Genomic DNA, 26,434 nt, shown 5'->3' on the forward strand with positions numbered 1-26,434 from the left:
TACATATATATATATTTCACCTACTTATGTAGAATTACATTTTGTGGAGTTAGGGATATTAATATAAGGTTACTTTTAGATGAATAGTATCCTGGGATTAGGTTTGGGAAGTCCGGGTGGGGGGTGGGGGGGGGTTTCAATTGTGATGTACTTGTGATGTGTTCTTTTTTTTTATGTTGAAAATAATAAAAAAAAATTTGAAAAAAAAAAAAGAAAGAAAAGAAAAGTATTATGTTTAGTGAAAGCAAACACTGCATTCCTGCATAAGAACCTTATTTCGTCCATGATGGTGGCAGGATCATGGTTTGGGACAGCTTTGTTGCCTCTGAACCAGGACAGTTTGCCATCATTGATTGAGTGATGAATCCTGAATTTTACCAGCAAATTCTACAGGAAAGTGTCAGAGTATCTATTCATAAATTGAAACTCAAGGAATTTGAGTCATGCTACAAGACAGCAACTTAAGACTCAAGTTGTAGAATCAAAGAATGGTTAAAGCAGAAGAAAGTTGGTGTTTTGGAATGCCCAAGTTCAAATTTTGACCTTAATCCTATAGAAATGTTGTGAAAAGATCTGAAGCAGACAGTTTGTATAAGAAGGAATGGGCTAAAATTGCTCCAGGTTAATGTGTAGGATTGATTAATCAGTTATCAGAAGCAGTTAGTGCAGTTATTGCTAATCAAAGGGGAAATATTGGATACTGTAAACAAAAGTTCTAATACTTTTGGCACACACAAATATGTAGCTTTGGATCATTTTATTCAATAAATAAATGAACGAAGTATGATATTTTTGACTATTTTATTTAACTGGTTTCCCCTCTAGTTTCAAGACTTGTATGGAGAAAAAAATCATTTTTAATTTATGGCAACTAGAAGGCAAATTTGCCTTAATGTTTGTCTTTTAAAATGACATTTAAAGTTACCAAAATAACCAAGGTTACATTTTGCAAAGCTCAGCAGATTTGGGCTTGGTCAGTATTTAGTTAAATGATAACCCAAAATTCCAGGTGTGTAGCTTACATTGAGCAGTCCAACAATACCAGAAGACAATGAAAGCCCACTTAAAATTGTTGCAAAGAAAATTGTAAAGGCATGTCCATAGGAAGCAATAAAGGAATTTTAATTATACTTTATGTATATTACTATTCATGTTTCTTTATCTTGTGTGTGTATCTATTTGGGGAGATTTTTCCAATTTTAATCCAATGTTCTTGAGATAGATCACTGCTTATCGTCTCAAGGGAAATTGGCATATTTTCTTTTGAGTTGTGACATTCATTTTCACAGTTCAAGAGCTCGGAATTCTGGTAGGTTATTATCTCAACTGTAATGAAACATTACCTTCTTGCCTCTTCCAAACCCATGGGATTTCAGGCCAAATGGAAAAATGGACCCTCAATAATGCTATTAATGTTCCCCATGACATTCCAAACCATGGCTGGAAGCCACATAGCTTTGTAAGTTAATTTGATAGCATGTGGCATTCTCTATTTTTGTCTGAAAAACATCTCACGAAGGCAGATCAGACTGATCTGCTTCAAGGACGCTGTTGGAAACAGGGGCATTTATATACAGAAAGAAGACATTCATGGAAGATGTTAGTATTCATGAAGTTACTATTAACAATAATGCCTCAAGTGGTATGCAAGGATCCTATCCTTCAGTGTAACTTGGATGAGCCTCTTCCTATTCATCACACATATCACCAGCTTGGAGATGTTAACATTGCTGGCATTATTTCTGTATTCTCAACATTTTCTGACCTCATTGATTTCAGTCAACATCCTTCTCAGGAACTTCAAGATGGAGTTATGTAAGCACCTCTTTCATCTATAATCAAACTCTGTAACTTGCTGTTCAGCCATATAGTGTTCAAAATATTTTTCAAGAAGTTATAATTTAAAAAGTGACTTAAACATCCCTCTTAATAACAGGTGTATCAAACTATGGTCAAGCTACATTTCAGTTTCCACATGAAGTGGATAAAAACTTTTTATTTGAAAGCTGCTTAGAATCACTCTGAAATGGTACTGTATACATTTGATTGTTTGGTTAATCAATCAATAAAGAGACCAAAACTCATTTAATAACAATTATTTCTAAGTATAGAATGTGGAAACAGATACAATTATGAAGATGTAAATATCACTACAATCTGTATGGCATATAAGAGCAGTGATTACCATTTCTCAGTTGATTTTATTAGTAAAAATATAGAATTACATTCTTCTGAATATAATGAATTTCTAGGAATCTATGATTTCTAGTAGGCATTTCTCATGTATTACAAAATAACTTTTCCAACCTCAAGCTAGTGTTTGTCTTGTATTATTATTATTATTATTATTATTATTATTATTATTATTATTATTATTATTATTATTATTATTAATCATCATCGCAGTAAGCCAAATGTTCAGACTGTATTTGGCATTTTTGTCTACCTATCGAGTCCTTACCAAGGACCTGGGATAGGCAAATGTGGATGTTTGATGGTATTACAGATATCATCGCAGGATGGAAGCAGTATTATTATTATTATTATTATTATTATTATTATTATTATTATTATTATTATTATTATTATTATTATTATTATTATTATTATTATTATTATTATTATTATTAAAAAATCACAAGTTCTGAAGTGGTATATATGTGCTACAACTTTGCTAAGCATTTTCCACGATCCTAGCAGAAAAGTAAACATATATTGCACTAAAATATGTTCCACCAAATATTCTACTGAAATACTGCATATTTTAAATCAGATCCTTCTTAATATATTATGTAACATTTGTTTCAGAGTATCCTTTCAGAATTACCAGCATATACTTGCCTTAACATTTGCTCTCAAGGAGATCAATGAAAATATCCAGATTCTACCCAATGTCACACTGGGCTTCCAGCTTTATAATAGCAATTCCAGTCCGAGTTGGACATATCTTGTCTCAATGGTACTTCTCTTCAACAAGGGCAGATTAATCCCTAACTACATCTGTGGGATGCCAAACACTTTAGCTGCAGTCATGGGGGGATCGGACATCTGTCTCTATATGGCAACTGTCCTGTGCATCTACAAAGTTCCTCAGGTAAGATATGTTGAAGTTCCAGGGCACTTCCTGAACAAGCTTGGAGTATTTTGCTTTTATGATAAAGAACAGTTCAGGCTGTATAAAACCCTTTAATATATAGTCAAAAAGGAAACCTTAAAATGGCTGATAGTGAATATTGTTTAATTGAATCATTTGGAACACAATCATCCATTTCTTGTTATTCAGTGAATGTTCATGACCACAGATGAAGACATGGCTTCTGAGAAGTTAAATGTTTTCTTAGGTTAATATCAAAAGTACAAGATATTCTAATGATCTAATTTGATTGAAGTAATACACTGAATTTCAAACTCCAAATAAAGGTAAAAGTCAATAAAAAGAGAAAAAGAATAAATATACATTGACTGAAAGAGGATGTGGAGAAAATGGAAACAGAAATGTTTCTTGAAGAGTAAACAGAGATTTGAAGTGATCAGATTCCCTAAAGGTCCAAATGATTTATCTGGACTGTAGAGCAGATTTGTCATTAATGTACAATATATTCCAAGTTTTGACTTTCTGGAAAAAAAACATCTATGGCATTTTGAGTGTCCTGGTTTCCATAGACGTTTCCCTCTCTAGGTAAATAGTGTATCCATTGAAGAGGGTAGAAAGAAGAGAATTTGGGAATATTTAATATTCATTTACATTTGATTTGATAAGCAAAAGACCACAAATAATTATATGTCTTACCAGATAGATTGGGGAGATATTGGGGAGAGGTAAATGTGAGTGGTCCTTGGTGTTCTCAGAGCTTGGTTGCTTTCTTGCAGATGTTTAATTACCCAAACTAGGTAATATCATCAGTGCTAGTCTAGTTTGGGTAATAAAACATCTGCAAGAAAACACCCAAGCTCAGAAAGCACCAAAGATCTCTCATTTCAATCCTGAGTTAGAAATATTCTCCTTTACAGGCTAATATTTCCTAATCTCACTCTGAATTAAGATTCAAATTTACTCTTTCCTTTTCTAGAATGGCTATTTTTATATTTCTTAAAAAAACACCTCACAATGAGAGTTCTTTGAGGGGAAAAAATCTTCATTACTAAAACTGAAAACAAGGTAGTCATTTTGAGATGAACAAAATTACTTAGACAATGTTTCAATATGCAAACTCAAGAACACACAAAAATTCAATGCATTTTCAAAGGCCCACATACAACTTTGCAACTGCAAATATTTATCATTCTGTAGTTGACCTATGGCTCTGCTCCAGTTATGGATAAAGACACTCAAGCAGTTTTCTTCCAACAAATGTTTCCAGATGAATACCACCAATGTAGGGGCCTCCTCCAGCTACTGCTGTATTTTAGATGGATCTGGATTGGAGTTATTGTTGTGAATGATAACAAGGGAGATAAATTTGTACAAGAGGTGCTTCCCACATTTTCCCAGCATGGCATCTGCTTTGATTTCATACAAGAGTTCCCTAGGGTAGATTTTTACATTGATTTTAATGATCTAATAGGTGAAGGAGTCCATATATACCAAGTTCTCATGAACAGTACAGCCAATGTCATAGTCTTCTATGGTGAAATTGAATCTATATCACTTCTGAGAACGTACCTCCAATTGTCAGAAGTAGTGGATATACCAAAGAAGACAAAAATGTGGGTTACAACCGCTCAGACAGATTGCACTGCCAGTTCATTTCATAAATCTTGGGACATCCATTTCCTACATGGGGCTTTATCCTTTGCAGTTCACACAAAAGAACTCCAAGACTTCCAGAAATTTCTTCAAAATCTAAATCCAACTAAAAATCAGCATGACCATTTTCAAAAAGATTTTTGGGAACAGGCATTCCATTGTGTCTTCTCAAACTCAAAAATGGAGAAATCTGAGAAAAAATGTACGGGACAGGAGAAGCTTGAGACTCTTCCTACATCTGTGTTTGAAACACGCATGAGTGGCCAAAGCTACAATATTTACAATGCAGTCTATGCTGTTGCATATGCTTTGCAATCATTGTATTTATCCAAATCCATGGGAAGAATAATAGTGAAAGAAGGAAGGCAACAGTTTCAGAATCACAAGTTGTGGTGGCAGGTAAGACCTTAAGCAGAAAAATACCAAAAACTTCACCATATCTGTTCATAAAATCTAACAAGCCATATTCTGCAAAGTTATTGACATTATGTCTAAAAGTGAAATATAGTAATATCTTGGCCAGATAAAATATTTATATGCTTATATTAAAATTACAAAAGTCCGTTACTTTTGAATTATGTGCTGAAACAGAGCTTAACAACCTTTTATTCTACATGCTTTGCTTGGAATATTTACACTGAGTTTGATCCAAAATGTTCAATATGCCCTTAGAAATTTAACATTCTATAAGATTCCAAACGATATAGCATCAGATTCAAAAACAAAAAAAAATCAACAATCAGTTTTGATTCTTCAAAATACCTTCATCCCCACTTTTTAACTTTTAGATCACATTGTTTTCAAACAAACATTGAATGAAAGAAAAAAAGACTAATAATAATGAAGATTCTTACTTAAGAAAGATGCAGGTTGTTATATTCTTCCCTTTTCTAAGCCTGTTTGTTTTAAAGAATAAATTGCTCATTAATTTTTTCACTTTGAAACTTAAATAGTGACTTGTTAACAATGATTGCTAAGAGTGGACCCATCCATGCTTTATGGACAAGTACTGGTATAATATCACCCTGAAAAGGTTGGTCCTTTGTAATGCCCTCATTTTTGCCTTTTGGAAATGCTATTATTACTTTTGCATTTGTCTATGTTCATTTAAGTTAAACACTTATAGCACTGAAACTAGATTCATATAGATTTTTAACTGGTTTTACATTTTATATTCTGCATTTCTATATTGAATTTTATTTAAGAAATATGGTATTCTATTTCTAATTACTATGATATTTGTTTGATGCTGGTCTACAAAGCAGAATAAAAAAATTATTTCTTTCGTTCTTCCTTCCTTCCTTCCTTCCTTCCTTCCTTCCTCCCTCCCTCCCTCCCTCCCTCCCTCCCTCCCTCCCTCCATCTCTCTTTAGTTTCATTCTTTTCTGAGAAATGTCAGATTCAACAACAGTGCTGGTGGAAAGATTTCCTTTGATAGTAATGGAAAAATCATTGGTGGATTTGATGTTATCAACTGGATCACATTCCCAAACCAGTCCTTTCTTAGGATCAAAGTTGGAGCAATAGATCCTACAGCTCCACCAGACAAGTTCTTCAACATCTCTGTGGATTTTATCACATGGCCAGTAGGCTTTGATCAGGTTATATATATGAATCTAAATTTGTCTGCCTACATCTATGTAGATAAAATATTATCTTTATTGATGGAAGTCCCTTAGTATTGATCCTGTGCTAACCTAAGTATGAATGATCTACTGAAGGTGGAGGGAATATCTATAGGAATGTTGACATTTCCCATACAATATTTGGTCCATTGTATACTCAAAACAAATAATGGACAATGGGAACCATAGTTTTGATGTAAAAAATAACTTTATTGAATATTTAAAATAAAGAAATAAAAACTAACAACAATGGTTGAGATAGAAAGGAGAAAAATGAAAAGAATGAAAGCCTCTCTCATTTGCAATTTAATCATTGATGAGAGGGCCAAGCTGGCACACATTACTGAGATTTGGCTGAGTCCAGAAAGGGGGGGGAGGGTAGGCCTTTCAGAGAAATGCCCATCTTGATTTCATCAGGTGAGACTTTGGAGGAGAGGTGGGAGTGCCATCTAGGAATCTCTTTTGACCTTCAGGGGTGCTGCATCAAAAGTTACCAGATTTCACTCAGCTTTTTCATTAAGCTGAGCTGTACAGAAGTTGTCATTGTTGTTGTTATATCAGCTTCTCTGCTGCATAGAAACCTCCCTGCCTGAGGTTCTTGGCTGCATTTCTATGTTGGTAATAAGTTTCCCAGACTTGTGATTTTGGGGTCTTCAATCTATCTTCCCTAGGAGTGACCTCTGTGGAAATCTGAGAGTTCATGGCCACTATGATGACCATAGGCCTATCCCAGATCGTGACATTTGTCACACACCAGATCTGATGTTCCTTTCAGAGCAGTGGCTATATGATCTGAAATTGAGGAGTCTTTTGGAGTCTCCCTTGTGATGGTCAGATCATTCCTCATTTCCATGTGATTCTCTAGTGTCACTATTTATCATGGAGGTGCTGGACCCATTAGATTGGTCCACTCCCAGTAACTGATGCACCTGTCTGGATTTCAGAAAGACTTGGGGGTTATTCTATTGATCTGCTACAGAGTCATCCAAAGCCTTGGTTCCCACATGGAATAAGGGAGTGGCTGAGGCATTATTTCAGATTGTTGTACCCATGAAACCTCTCCCTTCTTGGGGATCCTGTTACTTCCCATGGTTCACATATGAGTTCAGAGAGAAGAAATGAGAAGAGATCTCAAGAACATTGCTGGCACTCAGCAAATGATAAACTCAACCAAACATGGGCTAGAACTGTTATTAAGGTCTACCTTGTAGGGTGACATAACATTGTATTTTTCTGCCCTTTATTGGATTTACAGAGAATTTACAGTGAACCACCTCACAGCCCTGTTTCAGGTGACATAAGCCCTCTTGGGCAAAGGGGACTCAGGACATGTGGGGGCATGTGGAGGAATTTGTTCAACATTTGTGAGACAAAGTCATTCTCAGGGAGATGCTAACTTTGTTGCAGGTCTAAAGGAGATGCCTGTTCCTCAATTATCTGGAAACAGTTTGAATTGTTGGACTTGAGTAAGTTGACAGGGTCTTTAGTAATCTGATTTCAGTCACCTGGTCTTTTGACCCTGACTCTCGTTACCTGTTAAAGTGTCCTTGGAGGTGTTGTATGACTGGGTTCTAGTGATAGTTAATTCATCGTTGAGTGAGGTGCTTGTCTCTTTACCTCTTAATGAAGCCCTGGTATGCCTCCTACTAAAGACGTCATTGCTAGAACCTACCACTTTTATGTTTAATCTTCCTTTTAGAGGAAGGTGGTTGGAAAGGTGGTTCCAGGACAACGTCAGAGGACCTTGGACTTTTAAAAAATTAGTTGCAGAACAATTGGTCTCAAAGTCTTCATCCTATTTCATGATTCTTTATGGAGTGGTTTGAGGAAATGACCTTGAGAGACCTTGAGATGGGGTGAGATAAGGTGAGGAGATGCTACCTAGGGAACAATCTGTTAAGAAAGCAAATAGTTCACAGCTGCAGTGTAGACAGAGAAAGAAACACAGAAAGGAAATCATACTATTAAAGCAGTCCTACAATAAAATAAAATTAGCTCATCTGATCATGATTCCTGTCTCATCTATTTGAGAAGGTTGATAGGTTATCACTCCCTCCTTAATCTGTTGATTACCCAGTAATAGTATCTCTCCAAGCACTACTTTCCCCCTCCGTGTCTTAACATATCCTTCTTCATTCATTGATAGGCATTACCTCTATCTTTGTGTAGTGATCCTTGTGAGACAGGATACAGCAAGGCCAAGAAAGAAGGGGAATCATTTTGCTGCTATGATTGCCTTCCATGTCCAGAAGGCAAAATATCAAAGGAGAAAGGTAGGACATTTCCAAATATAATGGGACTAAGCCATGAGGGTACAACAAATGGCCTATATATCAACTATACTATTCTTTTTCAGATATGGATGACTGCTTTCTATGTCCAGAAGATCATTATCCAAACCCTGACAAAAATATGTGCATTCCAAAGCAGATCACCTTTTTGTCCTATGAAGAACCTTTGGGGGTCAGTCTGACTGCTCTTTCTCTTTGCTTTTTTTTAATGACAACTTTAGTAATCACAATCTTTATGAAACACAAAGATACTCCCATTGTCAAGGCCAACAATCGGAATCTCACTTATATACTCCTATTTTCCCTCCTCCTCTCTTTCCTTTGTGTTTTTCTATTTATTGGAAGACCCAACAAGATTGTGTGTCTCCTTCGACAACCGGTTTTTGGCCTCATTTTTTCTTTAGCAGTTTCTTGTGTATTGGCCAAAACCTTCATTGTGGTTCTAGCATTCATGGCCACCAAACCTGGTTCCAGGCTGAGGAAATGGGTGGGGGGAAGAATGATTAGTTTCATTGTTCTATCCTGTTCTCTTGTTCAAATATGTTTTTGTGGTGTGTGGCTGATAACATCCCCACCATACCCAGATTTTGATATGCAGTCAATGTCTGAAGAAGTCATCATGGAGTGCAGTGAAGGATTGGTCACTATGTTCTACTGTGTTTTGGGCTTTATGGGTTTTCTTGCTCTGGTTAGCTTCTTTGCTGCTTTTCTGGCTAGGAAGTTACCTGACAGTTTCAACGAAGCCAAATTCATCACCTTCAGCATGTTGGTCTTCTGCAGTGTTTGGTTGTGCTTTATTCCAACTTATCTAAGCACAAGGGGAAAATATATGCTGGCCGTGGAAATCTTCTCCATGATCTCCTCCAGTGCTGGATTATTGGTGTGTATCTTTCTTCCCAAGTGTTTTATCATTGTGATGAGACCTGAACTGAACAATAAACATCAGCTCATGAAAAGAACATTTTAAGACATCTTTTTGTTTGCCTAATATTCTTTAGATGTGCATGCTGAAGAACCTGGACATCTAAACCAAAGAGCAATGTGCAGTTAGATGGTGTTCCATGTTGCCTGTCCCCTGAGATTTGGATGTCTCAGAATAAATTGTATAAATAAACCAACAATAGCAGAAATTTATTTATTGACATACTATGTTTTCCCGAAAGTAAACCCGCCCCCAAAAGTAAGCCCCAGCTGATTTTCAGGGGTGGGCCTAATATATGCCCTCCCCCGGAAAGTAAGCCCTACTTAAGGGCCTGCATGGACATGGGAAACAAGTGAAGGTTTTTTTTTTGGGGGGGGGGGGAAACGTCAATCAATCAATTCCAACTTCTTGCAAAAAAAAAAAGATCTTGCGAAGTTGGAATTGATTGACCTTTTTTGTCCAAAAACCCTTCACTTGTTTCCCTGCATGGGGTGGTGGCAGATCGCAAAGGAGAAACAGCACAGGGCTGGGAGTCAGGTAAGCAAAGAAATGCCCTTCCCGCCACTGCCCAGCACGACTGCCTGGGGCTCAGGGGCTGGGCTGGCATGGGAAGGGCATGCGCCCCACCCCCTTGGCCACTGCGCAGGGTAAGGTTGCCATGCCTGCCCATTCCCAGATGCCCTCACCTCCCCCAAGCATTTTTTGTTACTAACCAGCCTTTCAGCTGCATTGCATTTCTCTGTTCGCTTCTCAGCCATCGTCACATGTTTGTGGGACTACCGGTAAAAAAAAAAAAGTTCAATCAGACTTTCTAACTTCTCGTGAGATCTCAAGAAGTTAGAAAGTCTGACTGAACTTTTTTTTTTTTACCGGTAGTCCCACAAAAATGCAGCAAAGGCTGAGAAGCGAACGGAGAAACGCAATACAGCTGAAAGGCAGGTTAGTAAAAAAAAATGCTTGGGGAAGGCAAGGGCATCTGGGCAGGGGTGGGCGTGGCAACCTTACCCTGCACGGCTTTGGCAGGTCTCTGGCAGGCAGAGAGAAGCAAATCCACCTCCCCAAGGCAACCTTACTCTGTGCGGCTTCAGCAGATGTCTGGCAGGCAGAGGGAAGCAATTAGTCCACCACCATGCTCTTGCCACTGCATTGCTTCTCTACCCCATGCATAGGTCCCGCCCCACCTCTGCACACTCGTGGCCTACTGGTGTCGGTACTGGCAAAAAGTAAGCTTTCCCCAAAAGTAAAACTTTGTGCTTACTTCAGAGCCCAAAAGAAAGTAAGATAGGGTCTTACTTTTGGGGAAACACAGTATATCAGTATGGGAGTATATACAGGGATTAAGGAGTAAAAGAATTCTTACTTCTGTTTAAGAACAATGGGAATTGTTACTCTTTATCAGATTGGTTACAATTTTGCTATGAATAACAACCTTCTACTAAATATATAGATTACATGTGAATGATTAAATTGTCTTTACTAGTCATCTTAACTTACATGCACAATAGAATGTTTATAAAGGAGTTGAGATTAAATACAAATCAGCTTTTGTTTAAACAGAGAGGGTCTATGAATTGTTTCTGAAACAATCAAACCCTGGGATCCTCTGGTACACATCATATGTAGCGGTAATCTGTGAAAAGTGGGATAAATTCAAAAGATCCTCCAGTTGGCCACATGTCTTCTCCTCAGTAGCAAAGACAATTGAAAACAATTCTGGCAAATCTGGTTTCTCTGGGTGAGCATTGGTTTACATTCTCTTTTTTGGGGGGGGCTATAGAGGCAGAGATAGGGTGTTGTCCTCTATAGAAAATATTAAGTATTTCACTGATAGAAATGTGATTTAAATAGATAGAGACTACGGTGTTTGCCACTAATCTGTGTTTGACAACACTTCCTTCTGTAAGTGTGCTGCTAGGGAAGACTGTGATGAGTCTTTTCTATGGGTACACAGGAATTGGTATGTCTAGTCTAATGAAAAGAAGGACTAGGGGATATATGATAGCAGTGTTCCAATATTTGAGAGGCTCCTCCAAAGATGAGGGGTCAAACTATTTTCCAAAGCACCAAAAGGCAAGGCAAGAAACAATGGATGAAAATTAACCAAGGAGAGAAGCAATCTAGAACTAAGAAGAAATTTCCAAACAGTGACAGCTATCAACCAATGGTAATAGATTGGCTTCAGAAATTGTGGGTGCTCTATCACTAGAGGCTTTCCAAAGGAGACTGGACAATCATTTATCTAAAATGGTATAGGGTTTCCTGCTCAAGTAGGGGATTGGACTGGAAGACCTGCAAGGTCCCTTCCAACACTATTATTCTATGTTCTGTGTTCTATGAGTTCAGGGTTCCAGCAGTATCTGCTGAACCTGAAACTGTCAGTGGGCAGTGGAATCCAATCCAGCTTTTGCAAAGTGAAGACGATTCTATTGGTTAGTTAGAGAATGAGAAATATGTCCAATTATTAATTTGTAGTTCCAAAGTGGAATTAGAATTCATGTTCACTCTTTCATTGTTTAGAAACTGCAAGATTTAGTTAATTTGAATTTAATGGAGCATGCTTCTTTTTTCCTCTGTTCATCTAGTCACATTAGGAGGACATGAAAGAGGGATAATCAGGGATTTTAGGCAGCAAAATCAGTTAGGAGTAAAAAGAAATAAAAAAAGCAGAATTACAAAGAATGTTACTACAGCAACACCAACTTGCAGAAAAGAGAAGAAAAAGAAAAAGAAAGTAGGTGGGACAGGGGTGATCCTTGAGTGAAGTAGATCCTCCCACAGTTCTGAAACAAAATCCTGCTTGGTAGGTTACGGTTTTGCTTTCTTATTCACTAATTTTGAAAACTCAGTGCAAATCCCCCCAAATGACAAATATTATTATAATGCCAAAAAGGACAAGACCAATTCAGCTATCATGATTCTAGCAGCTGACTATGCATAATTATCAAATGGAACAATCCTGGTTAAAGCCAAGTTTTTATATTGTGGATCAGGGCATCTCTCTGCACCACTATCTGCAAAATATATAAACCCTTCTGAAGGTGCTCTGTGTGTTGTTTTCATAGACCCAAAAATGGCATTTAATCAAAAGATTGTGGCAAAAGGTTTTTCCTTTTTTACCATTGGCTCCTACAACTATAGGTAGTTTTTGAGTTACAATGATTTGCTAAGTGACAGGAGAAAGTTAACTGGGACATTGCCAAGGCCACAGCCTGAATTCAAAGTTCTGATGGGCGAACTTTGATAGCCCTACTGTTCAGCCCCTCCTATTCAGATGGCTGAACAGACCATATTTTGAGTGCTTGGCAACTGACCTGCACTTATGGCTGTTTGCAGCATCCTGCAGTCATATGACCTTATTATTTTATTTATTATTTTAGTCTAATCTAATCCAGTCTAGTTTAATCTATTTTGGTGGAAAATTCCAATAAACAATTTGTTTAATAACCAAGACTTTCACTAAATGTCTACTTTAAAAAAAGGTCATAAATGACCCATTGAATGATTGGCATGACTTTTGATTATAATTCTGAGTTGAATTAAAATCATGCTGTATGTTAAGGATTTCCTTTAGTTAGAATGTTATATGTTGAAGAGACTAGCTATGATGAGTTGCTATGTGACAGATTAAAGTTAACAGGGTCATCGCCGAGGCCACAACCTGGATTCAAAGTTTTGACAGGCGAACAGTGCCTCCTGTTTAGATGGCCAATCAGATCACATTTTGAGTGCTTGGCAATTGACCCACACTTATGGCTGTTTGCAGCATCCTGCAGTCATGTGACTGTATTATTTTATTTTATTTTATTATTTTAGTTTAGTTTAGTGTATTTTGCTGGAAATTCCAATAAACAATGGATTTTCTTAATAACCAAGACTTTCACTAAATTTCTACTGTAAAATAAAAAGATCATAAATGATCCACTTAATAATTGGAATGACTTATGACTGTAATTCTGAGTTGAATTAAAGTCATATTGTATGTTAAGGACTTCCTTTGGTTAGAATGTTATATGTCGAAGAGACTACAACATAGGTCAAATAGTTGATTAGTGGAGAACTGATTCACTGTATTCCAGCTTCTAAGAAAATGAAATAAACTGTATTCTGACTCCTATATTATTCAGTTTTTAAATTAAAAATATAGTTTGAGTCTATACCAAAGCTGATTTTCCCCCCTCTGTTCTATGGCTAGTAAACTCATTCTCACTCAGCTATATCATGCGGTTGTCTGCTTCCCAATGCAGTTTTCATAAATTAGCATCATACAACATCATGTGCCAATCTGAAACAGTCTGAATTCAACCACATGACAACCAAGAAGTGCAATAAACATATCAATTTCTGGAAAAATGCATGAATCTAACTGGAATGGAATGGAGTAGAGAGTGGAGAGTAGCAGTGGTGGGATTCAGCTGGTTTGCACCACTTTGGCAGAACCGGTAGCTAATTTTTTGTTGCCCATGCCCAGAATGGACTTCCAGAAGGGGCATCCACACAGAGAACCGGTTGTTCACATATTTGAATCCCACCACTGGAGAGTATTATAGTGTAGTGGAGGAACAAAACAAAACAGAACAGAACAGAACAGAACAGAATAGAATAGTTATGTGCTCCTGGCTACTTTCCTTTGTGACCAGAGGCAAGCTCGCCTGACCAATAACCAGCCAAGACACAGTGAAGGCCTTTTGTTTTGTTTATTGCAATATGCAGAAGAGAAGCTTTCAAAGCTTGGTTCTCTTCAAAGTTCTAACCCAAAATATTCCCTTCTTTATACAGCCCTGTCCCAGTCGCCACAGCCCTCCTCTTTCCCCATTGGCTGAGGTACTATGAGGTTACACTCTTTGCATCCGCTTCTTACACATTTCCTGCTAACATATTAAATCATATTCACATATACAATAATAATAAGAAAAATTAGACATTTAAATGGTTATTTTGAAATCTGTGGATATTGATGTCCCCCTTTTAGAACAATAGATTCTTTCCTGTTTTTCAATTCAGTATGCCTTTTCTGGCTAGCCATTTCCTCTTACAGCTGGCTTTTTTTTATAGTTTGTCTTCTTCATTTTCCCATTGTATTGTAGGTTTAACTGTCTCTGAAGATTCATCATATTGATACATATTTATCGGAATAGAATAGAATAGAATAGAATAGAATAGAATAGAATAGAATAGAATAGAATAGAATAGAATAGAGCTGGAAGGGACCTTGGAGATCTTCTAGTCCAAACCCCTGCTCAAGCTGGAGAACCTATACCATCACAGACAAGTGACTGTCCAGACTCTTCTTAACAATCTCCAGTGATGGAGTGCCCACAATTTCTGCAGGCAAGTTGTTCCACTGGTTAACTGTCCTAACTGTCAGGAAGTTTCTCCTTAATTCCATGTGGCTTCTCTCTTCAATCAGTTTCCAACCATTGTTTCTTGTCCTGCCCTCTGGTGCTTTGGAGAATAATGTGACCCCTTCTTCTTTGTGGCAGCCCTTCAAATACTGGAATACTGATATCATGTCTCCCCTATTTCTTCTTTTCTTTAGATTAGCCAGACCCTAGTCCTGCAGCCATTTTTTGTATGTATTAATCTCCAGGACTTTGATCATCTTGGTTTCTCTTCTCTGATTTTTCCCAAACTCTCAACATCTTTTTTGTAATATGGTGACCAAAATTGGCTGCAGTGTTCCATATGTGGTCTTACTAGGGTTTTATAAAGTGGTACTAATACTTGGCATGATCTTAGAATAGAATAGATCCACAGTAGCTATAATCAATGCCTATACCTATGTCTATATTTACATATCTGTTTTGGTTTATAGATCCCAAGATTTTATTTTTTGTATTGTGGCTCATTCCTTTTAGCCTCAGGATGCTTTCAGATAGTTTGAAGTTGTTTACATGGGTCACAATGTCACTATCTTAGTGAAATTAGCTTGTTTTTCTCTTCCAAATCCCATGGGTCTCCATGGAAAAAGGAGGAACTGACCCTGAAGGATGTTATTTATTGTTCCCATGATATTCCTTCCCATGGATGGAAGACTCAAAGCTTTGTGAGCTGATTTGATAGTATGTTACACTCTCTATTTCTCTTTGAAAAACATCTCAAAAATACAGGTCAAACTGATCTACTTCAAAGATCTTGTTGCAGACAAAGGCATTTGCACACAAAAAGAAGACATTCATGAAGTTACTGTTAATAGTAATGCCTCAAGTGGTGTGCAAGTATCCTAGCCTTCAGTGTGGCTTTCATGAGCCTCTTCCTATTCACCACACATATCATCAGCATGGAGATGTTAACATTGCTGGCATTATTTCTGTATTTTTTACATTTTGTAAACCCATTGATTTCAGTCAAAATCCTTCTCAGGGATTTCATGATGGACTTATGTAAGCACAAAATCATTTCATTGTCAGGTTCTGGACATTGCTGTTAAATGACATGAGGTTTGAAGTGTTTTTCTTTAATGACAAAAGATTTGGAAAGAAGCATCTTAAACAGGATGCTAGATTTATTTTATGTGAAAATATATTCTGCTTTGGTTTCCATGTAAAGTTGAAAAAGGGCCAAATCTCCATTTATAAAAAAAATCCCATCTAAATATATATAAATATAGAAGGGTGTATGTCTTCATTTATGGAAGATAGCAATAGCACTTAAACTTACATACTGCTCTACAGTGCTTTACAGCCCTCTCTGAGCAGTTTATAACATCAGTATATTTCCCAAAACAATTTAGGTCCTCATTTTACTGACCTTGAAAGGATGGAAGGATGAGTCAACCTTGAGCTGGTCAGGATAAAATTCCTGGCAATTGGCAGAATCAGCTGACAAAACCGCATTTCAACCACTGTGCAACCAAGGTTCAGATGAAACTACCAATAATAATTTTTTTGGGGGGGAGAGGGGGCATATATTTCCCTTGATATCTTTTTCTCATTTGATATTTCTGGTACATAAATTTAGCAATTTCATCCATATTTAAAAACTTAGGTTGAATACTAGGCCTTTCTCATGTGTTGAGAAATAATGCTTCCAATTTCAAGCCAATATTTGATTTGCATTAAAAAATAAACTCCAGTTCCTGTGAGGGTATATATGAACTATACAGTATTTTGCTTTGCATTTTTGAGGAACTTAGATGAATAATAAAAATACTGTACTGAAACACATTCCACAAAATATATTGTACTGAAAAATAATAAGAAGGAAACAACACTTAATGCATATTTAATTGTGATTTTTTTAGTTTTACAGGGTATTTTTTCAGAATTACCAGCATATCCTGGCATTAGTATTTACTGTACAACAGATTAATGAAAACTCTCAATTTCTACCCAATGTCACACTGGGCTTCCACATATTTAACAGCCATTTTAGTCCAGGCTGGACTTATTTTGCCTCAATGTTGCTGCCTTTCACTCAAGGAAAATTCATCCCTAACTACAAGTGTGGGACCTCAAGAACTTTGGCTGCAGTCATTGGAGGACCTAATATTGCTCTTCATATGGCAACTATATTGTGCATCTACAAAGTTCCTCAGGTAAAATGTATGGGAGATTTACATTATCATTCTGCCATACCTCCCCAGACAACTGTATGCTGTACTCTGTAAAAAGAAGAGAACTTTCAGATTCCTAGTTATTATTTCTTGCTTGGTGGTATCACAGGAGTCGCATGAATAATTGTAACTCTGAACACACAGTGGGGATATTTGGCCATAGCAAATCCTTCACAATTCTACACATTGAACTAAGGTTCAAATATAAAATATTCATAATGAGATTACTTCAAGGGAAAGGTATTTAATAATACCTTAATTGATATTTCAAAATAAAAAATAATTAGTATTTCATTATATAAACTCAAGGGCAGTCAGAGACTCAAATATATATTCACATATTCAGAGGCTCACATAGACCTTTGGAACTGCATATGCTTATCTTTCTGCAGTTGACCTATGGCTCTGCTTCAGTCATGGATGGAAAGACTCAGTCAATTTTCTTCCAACAAATGTTTCCAGATGAATCCCACCAACATAAGGGCCTTCTGCATTTATTGCTCTATTTTAGATGGATCTGGATTGGAATTCTTGTAGTAAAAGATGAGAAAGGAGAGAAATTTCTCCAGGAGGTGCACTCAACATTTTCTGAGCATGGCATCTGCATTGAATTCATAGTAGAGTTCCCAAATGTAGCTTTTTACAGTGATTTTACTGATACCATAGATGAAGGATTACATATATACCATGTTCTCATGAACAGCACAGCTAATGTGATAATCTTATATGGTGAAATTCAGTCCATATCAGTTCTCAGGACTTTCCTCCAGTTTTCAGAAGTGGTGGATATACCAAGGAAGAAAAAGATATGGCTTATAAATGCTCAGACTGATTATACTTCAATGTCTATTCATAAATCTTGGGATGTCCATTTCCTACATGGTGCTTTATCCTTTGCAGTTCACTCAAAGGAGATCCAAGACTTCCAGGAATTTCTTCAGAACTTAAGTCCAAAAAACAACCAACATGATCATTTTTGGAAAGATTTTTGGGAACAGGCATTTGATTGTTTCTTTGAAAACTCAAAAATGGAGAGGTCTGAGAAGAAATGTAGTGGAGAGGAGAGGCTTGAGACTCTTCCCATATCTGTGTTTGAAACACGCATGAGTGGACAGAGTTACAATATTTACAATGCAGTCCATGTTGTGGCACATGCGTTGGAATCTCTGTATTTATCCAAATCCAGGGAAAAAGCAATAGTGAAAAAAGGAAGGAAACAGTTTCACAATCAAATGTGGTGGGAGGTAAGTCTGTAATTAGAGTAGTCAGAAACTTCCATATCTGTAGTTGCAATATCTGTTGGAAACTCTAGCAAATATTCTCTAGGGATGTTGATATTAAGTCTAAAAGGTGTGCAATTCATTTGAAAATGTAACCGAAATCTTTTATGGGGAAAAATAACAATAAACATATACAATAAATTGGTTGCATAAGTGTGCCCACTATCCTGTAAGTAGGGATATTGCTACATTCATAATTAGCCAATCACATTCAAACTGAAGGAAATTAGTAGTCAGTACACACCTGCATCAATTTAAATGTCTCTAATCTAGCTTGTGTGAAGTACAACTGGTCTAGTAGGATTTTTGACATTTACTCAGTTGCCTCTTACAGCAAAAGCCATGACCTGCAAAGAGCAGAAAAAACATCAAAGGGCTCTCATTGTAGGAAGGTATCAGTCAGAAGAAGAGTACAAAATAATTTCTGAGCTATTGGATAGATCATAGAACACAGTGAAGACAGTCATCAACAAGTGGAGATAATATGGCACAATAGTGACATTACCAACAGTAGAGACTAGACAGCCATTTGTCCGAAATGGTATAGGGTTTCCTGCCTGAGCAGGGGGTTGGACTAGATGACCTCCAAGGTCCCTTCCAACTTTACTATTATTATTATTATTATTATTATTATTATTATTATTATTATTATTATTATTATTATTATTATTATTATTATTATTAATGAAAAGAAGACAACTGGTCCAAGATGCTGTCAAGAGGCCTACAACAGCATTATAGGAGTTGCAGGAATTTCTGACAAGTACTAATTGTGTACCGTATGTGACAACCAGTGCTTTTTTTCTTAAAAAAAAAAAAAAGGTGCCGGAACTCACACACGTCATACAACTCGCCTTGCCTACCCTATAAGGTTCCATCCAAAAACTCCGTTCTGGGTGTTCTATGAGAAAAAAAGCCCTGGTTGTCACATACAATCTCCTATGTTCTTCATATGTCTGGGCTGTGTGCTAGGGTGGGAAGATGGAAGATTTTTCTTACAAAGAAAAAACATCCAAACCTGGCTACATTTTGCAAAAATGTGCATTAGGTCTGACACAACCATGTGTGAAAATGTGTTATGGTTTGATAAGATCAATATTGAAATTTTGGCCATCAAATTCCAAACAGAATTTTAAACACAAAAATAACATTGTGCATCATGAAAGGTACAGCAAAGCGAAAAATGGTGGTGGAAGCACTATGCTTTGTGATTGCTTTTCTTCAGCTGGAACTGGGGCTTTTGTCAAGGTGGGGGGAATTATGAACAGTTCCAAATATTAGTCAGTTTTGGCACAAAGATTTCAGGCTTCTTTTAAAATGCTGAAGATGAAAAGAATTTTCATCTTTCAATATGACAATGACCCAAAGCATACCTCCAAATCAGCAAAATAATCGATTCACCAGAAGGAGAACAAAGTTTTGAAATGGCCCAGACAGCCCCCAGATTGGAATCTAATTAAAAATCTGTGGGCTGACCTGAAGAGGGCAATGCCCTTGCAATATGACAGATTTGGACTGCTTTGGCACGGAAGAGTGGGCATAGATTACGAAGATAAGATGTGCCATGCAAAAGACTGAATGCTGTCATAAAATCAAAAGGCACTACAACAAAATATTAGTTTAACAGTGTGCATATCACACAACCACATTTTATACATTTTTATTTTGATTTACACTCCCCCCCCCCAAAAAAAAAATGTTTTCAGATTCAATTTAAGTGAAAAACAATAAACTAAATTGTATGGTTTATATATTATATTAAAGGTGAAAAAAGTCTGAAGTCATTTTAATTGTGTGATATTTTTATGTCTTTAGAACCTGGCATTTTAACAGGTCTTTAGAAGTAAGAAATGTAGTAAGGTAGTTTAAGTAGCTTTTACTATTAAACTACAAAGTGCAGTTTGTTTGCCTTTTTATATTGCAATTTTATGCTAATTTTATTTCAGTAATCTGATAGTTTATCTCTACTGCAATTTTTGAATGATTATTATGTTATTTGTTTGGCATTGGCTTACAACTAAAAAAAGTTTTTATATATTCTTTCTGTAAAGAAGCTTCCATATATATGTTTTGAATAAATGAATTATTTTTGCCTCCCTCTGTTCTGTTCTCTCTTTGTCCCTCTCTCCGTGTTGATGTATTTCAGGTTCATTCCTTTCTGAAAAGTGTCAGATTCAACAACAGTGTTGGTGAAAAGATCTCCTTTGATAAAAATGGAGAATTCATTGGTGGATATGATATTATCAACTGGATCACATTCCCAAACCAGTCTTTTATAAGGGTCAAAGTAGGAATGGTAGATCCCACAGCTCCAGCAGACAAGTTCTTCAATATTTCTGTAGATTCCATCACGTGGCCAGTCAGCTTTAATCAGGTTAGCTGTTTGAATTTACATTGGTCTGTCTTCATTTATATACTATAAAATATGATTATTAATGAAAGTCTCAGAGCATCATCTCTGAATAAAGTTTGTACTAAGTAGAAATGTACTGGAGAAAGAAAACATTATCTGTAAGAATGTTTACTTTTCTAATAGTTGGTAAACAGATTGTACCCTTTATTTTGGCCCTGTATTAATTATGAACAAAGATTTTCATGGTTTAGAAGTAAACACTGAAATCCAGTGTACTACATTTCATCAGTCTGTTGACTTCAAATTCAGAACCTGAAGAAGGTAGGAAGCAATATACCATTTCAGACAAATGGCTGTCCAGTCTCTTCTTAAAAACTTCCAGTGTTGGAGCATTCACAACTTCTGGAAGCAGGTTGTTCCACTGATTATTTTTTCTAACTGTCAGGAAATTTCTCCTTAGTTCTAGGTTGCTTCTCTCTTTGATTAGTTTCCATCCATTGCTTCTTGTCCTGCCTTCAGGTGCTTAGGAGAATAGCTTGATGCCTTCCTCTTCTTTGTGGCAACCCCTGAGATATTGGAACATTGCTATCATGTCACCTCTAGTCCTTATCTTCCTTGAACTAGATATACCCAATTCCAGCAACCGTTCCTTATATGCTTTAGCCTCCAGTCCCCTAATCATCTTTGTTGCTCTTCTCTGTACTCTTTCTAGAGTCTCAACATATTTTTACATCATGGTGACCAAAACTGGATGCAGTATTCCAAGTGTGGCCTTACCAAGGCATTGTAAAGTGGTATTAACACTTCACATGATCTTCATTCTATCCCTCTGATAATGCAGCCTAGCACTGTGTTGGCTTTTTTGTCAGCTGCAGTACACTGATGGCTTATGTTTAAGCTATTTTCCATTGGACTCTAAGATCCCTCTCATAGTTATTACTATTCAGCAAGGTGCCACCTATACTGTACTTTGCATTTGGTTTTTCTTGCCTAAATGTAGAATCTTACTTTTTTAACCATTAACTTTCATTTTGTTAGATAGCCTGCAATGTTCAAGTCTATCAAGATCCTTCTGTATTTTAAGCCTGTCTTCTGGAGGGTTGGGTAGTCCTGTCAGCTTGGTGTCATCTGCAAATTTGATAAGTTCCTCATCTATCCCTTCATCCAATTCATTGATGAAGATGTTGAAGAGCACTGGGCCCAGAACAGAGCCCTGGGGCATCCTACTACACACTTCCCTCCATGTAGATGCAGTTCCATTGAAGACCACATGTTGAGTACGGCCAGTCAACCAGCTACGAATCCATCTGGTGGTGATGCTGTCTAACCCTAACTTCTTCATTCATTGATAGGCACTGCCTCTGTCTTTGTGTAATGATCTTTGTGAAACAGGATACCGCAAGGCCAAGAAAGAAGGGGAGTCATTTTGCTGCTATGATTGCCATTTGTGTCCAGAGGGGAAAATTTCAAAGGAGAAGGGTAGGAAATTTCCAAATAAAATGGGACTAAGCCCCAGTATACCCAAGGTACACAACACTGTCTGTAATCAGTTGTAACTATTCCACTGTGTTCTTTTTCAGACAAGGATGACTGTTCTCCATGTCCCAAAGATCAATATCCCAATTCTGAGAAAAATATGTGCATTCCAAAGCAGATCACCTTTTTGTCCTATGAAGAACCCTTGGGGATCAGTCTGACTGCCCTTTCTCTTTGCTTTGCTTTAATGACAATTTTGGTAATAATAATCTTCATGAAACATAAAGACACTCCTATTGTCAAAGCCAACAACCGGAATCTGACCTACACTCTCTTAGTTTCCCTCCTCCTCTCCTTCTTTTGTGTCTTTTTATTTATTGGGAAACCTGAAAAGATTGTGTGTCTGCTTCGACAACCAGCTTTTGGCCTCATCTTTTCTGTGGCAGTTTCTTGTGTATTGGCCAAAACCTTTGTTGTGGTTCTAGCATTCATGGCCACCAAGCCTGGTTCCAAATTAAGAAAATGGGTGGGGGGAAGAATGGTCAGTTTCATTCTTTTATCTTGCATTCTTGTTCAAATTTGTTTTTGTGCTGCATGGCTGATAACATCCCCACCATACCCAGATTTTGATATGCAGTCAATGTCTGAAGAAATCATCATGGAGTGCAATGAAGAATCAGTTATGTTCTACTGTGTTTTGGGCTTTATGGGTTTTCTTGCTCTGGTTAGCTTCTCTGCTGCTTTTCTAGCTAGGAAGTTGCCTGACAGTTTCAATGAAGCTAAATTCATAACCTTCAGCATGTTGGTCTTTTGCAGTGTTTGGCTGTGCTTTATTCCAACCTATCTTAGCACAAAGGGAAAATATATGCTGGCAGTGGAGATTTTCTCCATGATCTCCTCCAGTGCTGGATTATTGGTGTGCATCTTTTTCCCCAAGTGCTTTATCATTGTGATGAGACCTGAACTGAATAGTAAACATCAGCTCATGAAAAGAAAGATTTAAGAAATCTGTTTGTTTCCCTCATATTTTTATATCAACATGTTGAAGAACTTGGACATTTAACCCAAAAAGCAATGTGCAAATAGATTGGTATTCCATGTTGCCTGACTACTGAGATTTGGATATCTCAGAACAAATTGTATAAATAAATGAAAAGTAGCAGAACTTTATTTATTGACATATATCAGTATATAGTGGTGGTAAGGATTGCAAAAATTCTTACTTCTCTTTACAGAAAAATGGTTATTGTTCCTCCTTATTTGATTGGTTATAATTTTGTTATGAATAACAGTCTACCACTAAATATATAGATTTCATGTGAATTATTAAATTGTCTTTGTTGGTCATCTTAACTTACATGCAGAATAGAATGTGTAAAAAGAAGTTGAGATTAAATACAAATGAGCCTTTGGTTAAACAGGGAGGTCCTATGAATTGTCTCTGAAGCAATCAAAACCTAGGGTCCTCTGGTACACATCATATGTAGTGGTAATCTATGAAAAGTGGGGTAAATTCAAAAGATCTTCCAGTTGGCCATATGTCTTCTCCTTAGTACAAAGGTGGTTAAAATCTCTGGGGGGAAAAACACAATTCTGGTAAATCCAAATAAATATCACCAGAAGTCCAATACATGCTAGCATCCAATTTACACAATGGTCTTTTTCTATGAAATTGAGTGATCTCTGTATCAAGTATGCTCACTGTATAGAATAGCATTTTCCATGACCATAGATCTATTGAGTACAGAGAGTGTTGTACCAGTTGACTGAAAGGCACAACATGATTCTAAATACCAGGTTATGAAATCATGCTGGTTTCTCTGGTTGCCCACTGGCTCACATTTGCAGAGTCTTTGGAACGTCTCTTTTTTGTGGCTATAGCAGAAGAGGTAGAGTGTAGTGTTTCTTGATATAGAAAATATCAAGTGTTTCACTGATAGAAATGAGATTTAAATAGACAGAGACTATATTGCTTGCCACTAACCTGTATTGCTTTGACAAGAATTCCTTTTATAAGTGTGCTGCTAGGGAAGACTGTGATGAGTCTTTTCTAGGGGCACAGAGGCATTGGGTATATCTAGTCTAATGAAAAGAAGGACTAGGAGAGATATCATAGCAGTGTTCCAATATTTGAAAAGTTCCTTCAAAGATGAGGGGGTCAAACTATTTTCCAAATTATCCAAAGGCAAGACAAGAAACAATGGATGCAAACTTAGAAAGCAGAGAAGTAACCTAATGGTGAGAACAATCAACCAATGGAATATATTGCTTTCAGAAATTGTGGGTGCTCTATCACTAAAGGCTTTCAAAAAGAGACTGGACAAACATTTATCTGAAAGGGTATAGGGCAGTGATGGCGAACCTTTTAGAGACCAAGTGCCCAAACTTCAACCCAAAACCCATTTATGCATCGTCGGGTGCCGGGTGGGTGTGGCCCATTGGGTGGGTGTGGCCCATTGGGTGGCCGTGGCTGCGGTGGTAACAGCAGACTGGTTGGGACTAAAAAGTTCAATCAATCAATTCCAACTTTGCAAGATCTTCTTTTTTCCCACGAGAAGTTGATATTGACTGATTGATTGAACCTTTTTTTTTGCACACGGCGCCGGAGGCCTAAAGCGAAAAGGTTTTATAAAACCCAGCTGAAGGAGTAGGACTGGGGCAACACCGCGCGTGCCCACAGAGAGGGCTCTGAGTGCCCCCTCTGGCACCTGTGCCATAGGTTCGCCACCACTGGTATAGGGTCTCCTGCTCAAGATGGGGATTGGACTGGAAAATCTTCAAGGTCCTTTCCAACTCCGTTATTCTATGTTCTATGAGTTCAGGGTTCCAGAGCTCTCTGATGAACCTGAAACTTTCAGTGGGCAGTGGAATACAAGCTAGCTGGCTGTTTGCAGCACTCTGCAGTCATATGATCTTTTTATTTTATTTTATTATTTTAGTCTAGTCTAGTTTACTCTAGTTTAATCTATTTTGGTGGAAAATTCCATTAAACAATGGATTTGTTTAATAACCAAGACCTTCACTAAATGTCTACTTTTTAAAAAAAAAAAAAAGGTCATAAATGACCCACTGAATGATTGGCATGACTTATGACTATAATTCTGAGTTGAATTAAAGTCATACTGTATGTTAAGGACTTCCTTTAGTTAGAATGTTATATGAAGAGATTACAACATAAGTCAAATGGTTGATTATTGGAGAACTGATTCACTGTATTCCAGCTTCTAAGAGAATTAAACAAACTGTATTTCGATTCCTATATTATTCAGTTCTTAAATTAAAAACATGGTTTGAGTCTATACCAAAGCTGATTTTTTCCCTCTGTTCTGTGGCTATTAAACCCATTACCACTCAGCTATATCATGTGGTTGACTATTTTCCAATGCAGTTTTCATGAATTAGCATCATACAACATAATATGCCAATCTGAAACAGTCTGAATTCAACCACATGACAACCAAAAAGTGCAACAAACCTATTTCTGGAAGAATGCATCAATCTTACTGGACTAAATGGAGAAAAGAGTGGGGAATAGTATAGTGTACTGGAGGAATGGAACGGAACGGAACGGAATGGAACGGAACGGAAAGGAACGGAACGGAACGGAACGGAACGGAACGGAACGGAACAGAACAGAACAGAACAGAACAGAATAGAATAGAATAGAATAGAATAGAATAGAATGTGAAGCGGAGCAGAGCAGAGAAGAGAGGAAATCCACAGTAGGTATAATCAATGCCTATACCTATGCCTATATTTACATCTCTATTTTGGTTTATAGATCCCAAGATTTTATTTTTGTCTTGTGGTTCATTCCTTTTTGCCTCAAGAGGCTTTCAGATGGTTTTAACTTGTTTACATAGGTAACAGTGTCACTATCATAGTGAAATTAGTTTGTCTGTCTCTTCCAAATCCTATGTGTCTCTTTGGAAAAAGGAGGAACTGACCCTGAAGGATATTTATTTTTTATTTTATTTTTTTTCAAATATAAATTTTTATTATTTTCATCATAAAAAAAAGCACATCACAGATACATCACAGTGTAAAAACCCCTACCCCCCACCCCCCACCCGGACTTCCCAAACCTAATCCCAGGATACTATTCAACTAAAAGTAAACTAGTATTAATATCCCTAACTCCACAAAGTATTATTCTACATAAGTAGGTGAAATATATATATATATATA

At 37.0% G+C, this 26,434-nt stretch overlaps 2 protein-coding genes across 2 annotated transcripts; both read left to right on the forward strand.

Annotated features, from left to right (window-relative positions):
* The first annotated feature begins 1,630 nt into the window (after positions 1-1,630).
* On the forward strand, positions 1,631-9,630 carry LOC107286621 (vomeronasal type-2 receptor 26-like). The gene is made up of 6 exons (XM_029283968.1): positions 1,631-1,815; positions 2,809-3,094; positions 4,292-5,146; positions 6,121-6,348; positions 8,519-8,645; positions 8,729-9,630. The coding sequence occupies exons 1-6, from the start codon at positions 1,631-1,633 to the stop codon at positions 9,628-9,630; spliced, it is 2,583 nt and encodes an 860-aa protein (XP_029139801.1).
* Positions 9,631-9,880: 250 nt separating this feature from the next.
* Positions 9,881-23,249, forward strand: LOC107286622 (vomeronasal type-2 receptor 26-like). Its single transcript, XM_015815015.2, has 9 exons — positions 9,881-9,897; positions 11,929-12,014; positions 12,168-12,316; positions 15,693-15,800; positions 16,847-17,119; positions 17,530-18,381; positions 20,564-20,791; positions 22,123-22,249; positions 22,351-23,249. The coding sequence occupies exons 1-9, from the start codon at positions 9,881-9,883 to the stop codon at positions 23,247-23,249; spliced, it is 2,739 nt and encodes a 912-aa protein (XP_015670501.2).
* The last annotated feature ends 3,185 nt before the right edge of the window (positions 23,250-26,434 follow it).

The sequence above is a fragment of the Protobothrops mucrosquamatus genome, unplaced genomic scaffold (genome assembly GCF_001527695.2).
Source record: "Protobothrops mucrosquamatus isolate PMUCROS unplaced genomic scaffold, P.Mucros_1.0 scaffold303, whole genome shotgun sequence".
Taxonomy (NCBI): domain Eukaryota; kingdom Metazoa; phylum Chordata; class Lepidosauria; order Squamata; family Viperidae; genus Protobothrops; species Protobothrops mucrosquamatus.